Source organism: Vidua macroura, chromosome 1, assembly GCF_024509145.1.
Source record: "Vidua macroura isolate BioBank_ID:100142 chromosome 1, ASM2450914v1, whole genome shotgun sequence".
Classification (NCBI taxonomy): domain Eukaryota; kingdom Metazoa; phylum Chordata; class Aves; order Passeriformes; family Viduidae; genus Vidua; species Vidua macroura.
This window is the reverse complement of record NC_071571.1, coordinates 122,160,145-122,168,276: the sequence shown is the minus strand read 5'-3', so window position 1 is coordinate 122,168,276 and position 8,132 is coordinate 122,160,145. Positions and strand designations below refer to the sequence as shown.

At 40.3% G+C, this 8,132-nt stretch overlaps 1 protein-coding gene across 1 annotated transcript in view; it reads right to left on the bottom strand.

The window, feature by feature from the left end:
• Window positions 1-1,852: 1,852 nt before the first annotated feature.
• The window catches only part of KCNB2 (potassium voltage-gated channel subfamily B member 2), a 164,556-nt gene continuing 158,276 nt past the window's right edge, over window positions 1,853-8,132 (bottom strand). Inside the window, exon 2 of the mRNA XM_053980693.1 lies at window positions 1,853-4,274. Within this exon, the coding sequence (XP_053836668.1) occupies window positions 2,112-4,274 (2,163 nt within the window). The 3' untranslated portion in view covers window positions 1,853-2,111. The remainder of the gene's footprint in view (window positions 4,275-8,132) is intronic.

The window sequence follows — 8,132 nt, the reverse complement described above, 5'->3', positions numbered from 1 at the left end:
GTGTTACGCAGAATACAATATAAATACGTAAGACTGAATGCAGCAACAAGTTGAAATGAACTGCAATTAAAGACAAAAAAAAAAAATCTTTTTTTATTTTGAGAATTAATGACCAGACATTGTTTGAAAAAAAAAAAAAGACATTATATTCTCAGTTATTCAAATGACTGAAGAGACACCTCAATATTATCTTGTTACAGATAAAAGAAAACTGATGGAAATATAGAAAACTTTTTTTTTAAAAACCCTCCTAAGTGATTCTACTGTGCTCATTGTTTGGCCCAGACACCAGGGTCAATATTTGGGGGCTCTTCAAACTTGCCTCTTTTCCATGTGCCAGGCTTGAGTGAGGTCTGTGGCATTGGCCCAGCCATTTAAGCAAAGGGCCGTGTTGTAACAAAAACGGTTGTTCCTTTACACTACATGCACTAGGTGCTTGGTTGTTACATATTCAAGTGACAGAAAAAGACACAAGTAACCTAGCTCCACTATGGTAAGTAGAAGCCTGCTGTTCCACACCATGCATTGATTGAACTGAATTCATGAACTGAATAAACTTTTTATGATATAGGGAATTTAAGCACTCTAGAAGGTTTTTAAAAAATATTTTTTATCATAAGAAGCTATGGATTCTGGATAAAATAGAAACAGCTTTTTCGAGACAGTGGTGAGATGAGTACTTTGTAATGAAGGCTTTGGTTCAGTGTCTTTCTTTTACAAAGCTGGAGAAATCAGTGGAATGCTTTGGCAGTTGTCAGTGGAATGATTGACATTTTCCTTTATTTAAGTATAGTGGAAATCCTGTACTCCATTTCAGAACAGCTATGGAAGGATGGGTTCAGGCAAAGTTGGTGAGTCAAGTGATATCTTCTGTCAGTCCAAATGATTGAACTGAAAAACACAAACAAGCTTTGGGGTATGGAAGACCTGAGGCAAATCACATGTACATGAAGCCTTTTTTTCTCCAGCTATATGATTTATGATAACAAAAGGTACCACTTTCCCCTATAAACCTTGTCTCTTATGTCCTTACACCTTAACGGCTTCAACAACATGCCATTACTGAAGTATGTGCACTGCATGGGGAACAAAAGGTAGAAGATCAAAGATCAAGCAAAGAAGCAAATAGCATTAAATCAAAGGAAAAATAAGAATGTGGGAAATATTTTTTTTAAATACCAAGATATATTCTATGAGGTTGAAAACTTTTGGATATATCTGAATAGACATTTGGCACTATTTATTGCCACAGAAATAACTATGATTTTTAAATTTTAAAATGGAACTTTTTTTTTTCTCAGTTATGAAATGTTGGCAATTTTTAATAAAACTATCAAATGCTTCAAGTTCTGGTCATTAAATCTTTGCTTTCCCTCACAGGATCATTAATAAAACTGACAAATGCAATAACTGAAGTTCTGCAAATAAAAAAAACCCATCATGATTTATAGCACAGATAAACTAAAATACTGTAGTCCTTAATTAACAGATATATTCATGAGCTTTTTAACAGAAAGCAAGATACGTGAGATGCTTTAAGTAGAAGTTGCAATTTTGCAACATAAGTCTGTACAAAACCTCCAGGCAGCACGCTGTGAAGGAAGTACCTGTGTCCCAGGAAATGCTTTTTCCATAAATCTTTGTTAACAGTAGCTTTCCCCCCAACCCCAAACTATTTACAAGTATATGCATTTTGCAAGCTCAAAGCACCTTGTTTCACATCCTTATGAATGCATGCATTGACATTTCATCCTTTCATGTGCAAATTCTAAAATTCATTGTAACTGAGGGAAAAAAAAAGTTAAAAGAGTTCAAAACCTGTCTACAATCATAAGTGAAAGGATCAAAAATGTCAGATGTTGCAGACCACTGGCTCCTAATAAAGCTCTCTTTATTGTATTCACCATTCTTGAGTAATTTTTTCCCTGTTTTTTTCAGTTTGTTACAAAAGCAGTCTTTTTTTTAAATTAAACAGTATTTAAACTAAACAACTCTTCATGCCATGCAAAAATAACATTTTATGCACTTTTGTTGAGGCTTTCCATGTTTTAGTTCATAGGCATTACTAACTGTGTTTTAAGAAAAGATATTTTTATTGCTTCTGTAACTAGTCACATGCTAGTTTCACGTGTAGGACAATAACCAGTTTCTCCTGGACTTGAATGAATTTCTGGAGCAAACAAATGGTTTTCCATTTTGTGGCCTTCTTGGTTACTGTCTGGTTTTACCTCACCCACAGCATGGTAAATGTCTTGAGTACAGTTGTGGCTCATGCTTTTGGGTGAAGAGCTGACCTGTGGCTCCTCTGTTAAATTGTTGCCATCACTGTGTTTATCCCCACAGCAATTTGTCTTGATATCCTGTTTTTTCTCATGTTTCATACCATGTAACTCCATAAATTCTTCTTCTTCTCCAGTGTCTATTTCAGTGAAGCTCCTCCTCTCTTTGGAAGGGAAAGTGAAAATCTTTTGTTTGGGAAAGAGAGGAGATGATTTTTTAGCAGGTCCTTGACAAAGTGCAGGTGCGTCAGCACCAAGTACAGGCCGTTCACCTTGGGGGGAATTTTCTTCTAGGAGAATGGTGCTGATGTGCTGAGGAGTGGCCTGGGTGAAGTCCGCTCCTGCTGTCACTGGCAGTGGCCTTGCGGTGCTCGGTGGAGTTTGTGGAGCACCACCTCTATTGTCTTTAAAATTAACTTTAAGGGATCTAGATTTTAATGGGTTGCTACCTTTCAGGGAGCTTTTGGGGCTTTCCATGGCAGTGTCAAAAGGAAAATGACCATGTGAAACAGTTTGGGACCCACTGCCATCACTGATAACAGCTCTGTTGATTGGATTATAGTCAAAGGTGACATCAGTTGGAGAAAATCCTCTGTCTTTTGCAAATGGTATAAACTGAGAACTTCTTGGTCTTTGGTTTTCTTCCAGGTTAACAGCATCAGTTGGAAATCTCATTTGCAAGTGAGAGCCAGGAAACAGAGAGAGCGGAGACCTCTCTGTTTCCGTGAAGTCAGTTGCACAGCTGGCAAAACTGTCGATACTGGATGTGCTTCTCATGTCCATTACGATGTCCGCAGGCCCCGTTGGCAACGGATCTCTCTGACCTACAACTTCTTCCATTTCTATTTCTTCTTCATAACTGGGTGGCTTTGCTGACTGGTCTTGGTAACCAGCATTAAGATTAGGCTGAGACTGGGTTTTAGTAATTTCGTTATACAGCATTTCCAGTTTTTGAGCACTCAGGTGCTGTGGGCTGGAGGATGCTGCAGCATTGTTTAATTGCTCATGGGAGTCTTGTTGACTAACTTCTTGGTACTTGTTTTCATACGATTTGTTTGAGCTTGTTTCAGACATTGTCCTTCTGGCCCATTTCCACCGGCTTGGGGACAGGTGGCTGTTATCAGGTGTCTCCTTTGGACTGAGTGGTTCTCCAAGCTTTCCTGAATCTACTGCTACATCTATCATTTCCATACTGCGAGCAAAGGCATCTTTCAGATTCATGGAGACAATACTGCCATTTCTTTTAGCTCGCTCAAGTGCTTCTCTCCTCTTAATTGCCTTCTCCTGTCTTTTCTGCTCCTTATAAAATTCTGAGAAATTGTTCACAATAATTGGTATAGGCAGGGCTATGACCAGCACTCCAGCAATACAGCAAAGTCCTCCAACTATTTTACCTAATAAGGTCTTAGGATAAATGTCACCATATCCTACAGTAGTCATAGTGATTGTTGCCCACCAGAATGATGCAGGAATACTTGTAAATTTTGTAGCATCCTCATCCTTTTCAGCAAAGAATACAAGACTTGAAAATATCATTATTCCCATGGCTAAAAATAATATCAACAAGCCCAATTCATTGTAACTCCGCCTGAGTGTAAAGCCTAAAGACTGAAGGCCCGTTGAATGTCTGGCGAGCTTAAGAATCCGTAGGATCCTCATAATTCGAAATATCTGAACCACACGTCTGACGTTTTGGAACTGCAGGACACTTTTATTGGACTCTGTGAGGAAAATGGTGACATAGTACGGCAAGATAGCCAGTAAGTCAATGACATTTAATGGGCCTTTGAAGAACTTCCACTTATTTGGTGAAGACAGAAAACGCAAAAGATACTCCATGGTAAACCAAGCAATACACACAGCTTCAACATGTGCTAGCTGAGGGTTGTCATTTGGCTGCCCAAATTCATCTATTTCTTGAAGTTCTGGCAGTGTGTTAAGAGACAAAGCAATAGTGGACAGGACGATGAACAGAATGGACACAATGGCCAAAATCTGTAAAACAAAATAAAAAATGTTTTGGTTAGACTGATAAGAGTGTACTTTCAGGGTTTGATTAAATCCTTTCAAATGCACGTGTGTCAAACACAGTATGGTGGAAGCTGTTTTCGCTGCTGCATTCATTATTTTGTTTTATTGTTTTGAATTTTGCACAGACAAAGCATTAGACTCATCTTTGACATGGTGAAAACCTGATTGCTTTACTGCCTGCAGTAAGGCAATTCATTTCAGAAAGCTGGCCACGACTGGTCTTACCATTTTTAAATTATAATAGGAGGTGATGTTTATTAGTGCAAGTCACCAAGTGGAGATATATAGTTCCTGCTAATGTGCAGAACATTTTGAATTTTCTGCATTAATTATAATTATGTAAAACTTTGCATAAAGTGTGGAGAATTGATTGGGGAATACCATATGTAAGATGGTAATTCAGTACTACACAGTGCACACTTTCCTAGACAGGCATAAATTTATGAGCTGAAAAGTTAAGAAGCATAAACATGAAACACAATTCAGGAGACTAGTCCTGCTGAATTTTCATGTCTGAACAAATTTCATATGCTACAAGAATTGAAGTTATTGGTCCTGAATTAGGTTGAGACCATGATTTAAAAAAGTAGGTAGTATGAGGGTGAACCCGAGTTTTGCATAATTATTAAAACGTGTAAGTAGACAATGGCTTCCAAGAAATAAAGTTTTGCTTTCTGTCTAAGGAGATAGGTTTTATAATATATTTTGTCACTCACTTGCACAGAATCTTAGAATCACAGAATGACAGAATCATAGAAACATTAATGTTGAAAGAGATCTCCAAGACCCTCAAGTCCAATGTTTGACTGAACACCACCATGCCAACTAAACCACAGCACTAAGTGCCACGCCAGTTTCTTGAATGCTTTGAGACCTGCTGACTCCTTAGGCAGCCGTTCAAATGCCTGACAAGCCTTTGAGTGAAGAAATTCTTCCTGATGTTCAACCTGAACCTCCCCTGGCACAGATCGAGGGCTTGAAGCCAAATCCTTTCAACATGCCACTGGTTGCCTGGGAGAGCAGGCTGACCTCCACATGGCTACAGCCTCCTTTCAGGCAGTTGTAGAGAGCTGTAAAGTCTCTCCTGAGCCTCCTTCTTTCCAGGCTAAACAACTCCAGCTCCTTCAGCTGCTCATCATATCACTTGTGAGCTGCTCTGTGCTCCAGACCCTCCATCAGCTTTGTGGCCTTTCTCTGGACACACTCCAGCACCTCAAAGTCTTTCTTGTAGTGAGGGACCTAGAACTGAACGCAGGACTTGAGGTGAGGCCTCACCAGTGCCAAGTACAGGGGGATGATTAATTCCTGCCCTGGTCCTGCTGGTCACACTATTTCTGATACAAGCCAGGATGCCATTGGTGGTCTTGGCCACCGGGGCACACTGCTGGCTCATATTCAGCCAGATGTTGAGTAGCACTCCCAGGTCTTTTTCCACTGGACAACTTTCCAGCTATTCTTTTCCAAGTCTGTAGCACTACATGGGGTTGTTGTGACCAAAGTGTGCAGGACCCAGCACTTTGTCTTGTTGAATCTCATACAGTTGGTCTTGGCCCATTGATTCAGCTTGTTCACATCCTTTTGCAGAGCCTTCCTGCCCTCCAGCAGATCAATACTCCTGCCCAACATTGTGCTGTCTGCAAACTAACTGAGGCTGCAATCAATCCCCTCATCCAGGTCATGAACAAAATTGTTAAACAGGACTGGCCTCAATACTGAGCTTTGGGAAGCCCCACTAGTAACCAGATGCCAGCTGGATGCAGCACCTTTCACCACCACTCCCTGGACCCAGCCATACAGCCACTCCTGAACCCAATGGAGAGTGCTCCTGTCCAAGCTGTGGGCTGCCAGTTTTGGAGAATGCTGTAGAAGACAGTATTGAAGACTTTACTCAAGTCCAGGTAGACAGCATCCACAGCCTTTCCCTCATCCACTAGGCAGGTCTCCTGGTCATAAAAAAAGATCAGGTTGGTCAGACAGGACCTGCCTTTCCTGAACCCATTGTGGCTGGGCCTGATCTGATTGTCCTGTTTGTGGTGTGTGATTGCACATAAGATAATCTGTCCCATAACCTTCCCCAGCATCAAGGTCAGGCTGAGAGGCCTGTAGTTCCCTGGACCATTCTTCTGACCCTTCTTGTACATGTATGTCACATTGGCCAACATCCAATTGTCTGTTCTTGAGCTCCACACAGTTGAAACACTTCCTAACGTACCCACCCCAGAACTCTCTCTCCTCGTCTGTTCCTTCTGAAGAGCTTATAACCATCCATTGCCACTCTCAGTTCACGTGACTGTTCCCACCATGTTTCCGTGGTGGCAACTACATCGTAGCTCTCCTGCTGCATGATGGCTTCCAGCTCCTCCTGTTTGCTACCCAGACTGTGTTCAGCCATGTACAGGCACTTCAGGTGGGCTGTTGATTTCACCCCCAGCACCGGCGTGCTCCCCTCAGGCTCATCTTTAGTGAGTCTGGTCCTATTCTTTCCCCCCTTCAAACCGAGTTTAAAGCCTTCTCAATCAGTCCTGCTACAATCCTTTTCTCCCCTTCCCCCCCCCAGTCTGTCTCCAGCAGGCCTGCTTCTGTATAAATTGCCCTGTGATGGAAAAAAGACATTTTGATAACATTCAGGCATCTCTGTACCTCACAGCCTTCCACTTTGCCTGGAATAGCTGGTCATTGTCTTTTACAGAACTAATATTATGAGAAAAAAAATGAATATCAACGAACTTCACGGCTTTACCAGAAAGTTTATTTATTTATACTCTAAGCAATATGACCAACTTTGAGGCAGTGAGCAAAGTGTTAAAATGATAAAAAAAGTATTATAACACTTGGAAAAAATATATTGTTTTGGTTGGAAGTCCAAATTAAATCCAGGTTTTTATTAGAAATACTAAAATAAATTGTTTTCTGCTTTAAAGATCAGTTTAAGCTCATTCATAAAAGCATTTACTTTCATTTCTCAGAAATTGAACTGTTAAGTCCATTTGGTGATGTTCCAAGGATGCATTAGGTCTGACAAAATTGCTGGAACACCCAAGAAGAGTGAAGTGAAGCTAAGAAGAATGCAAGTGTGAAGAGTGTATGCAGAGAGACTGGTCACAGTGCTGATAAAGGCTCTAGGGATAGAAAGGCCACCTCACTGTAGCTTTGAGAAAAATAGCAATAAACTTTTTTCATCTGTGGGTTACCACAGCTCTCAGCTCTCAGCTCTCTAAGCACAAACAAAGATTGCTCACGGTGTGGTGTGTATTTAGCATCATGTTGTACTTATGTACTATCTTTGGCCCTTTTCAGCTACTAATAGTACAGAACAGGTATACAAGTATCACCTTTCATATGCTAAAGTATTGAAACATATTTATTTGAATTTTTCTCTACCAGTGCTGCTTCTGTCTTTTTTTCTTGGCAATTCTATTTATTGGAGAAATAAGATCCATTAATTTCTCCTGCCAAATGAGTTACGGACCATCTGTCTTCATCCTTCGTACAGTCCATTCAGAAAACATCCTTAGGTTAATCTATCCTATTTAGGTGGTCTATACATTCCTTTAAAACTTCTGTTACCAGCATCAGCAAAAGAAGCCAATCTTAGTAAAGAATGAGGGCAATAACAGTGCATATGTAGGCAGGGCTGATTAATGAAATTTGTAGCTAGGACTGAGGTAGACAAAAGACAACACTATAAGAGAGCTATAATTACCTTTCAAACTGTGAAAGTTGCCTGTATCAGATTTCTGTATTAAAGTTGGAAACTTAAATAAGGTGTACTGGGTTATCCACTTCACCTAAATGACTGTGAAATTACTAATGCAGGCTTGA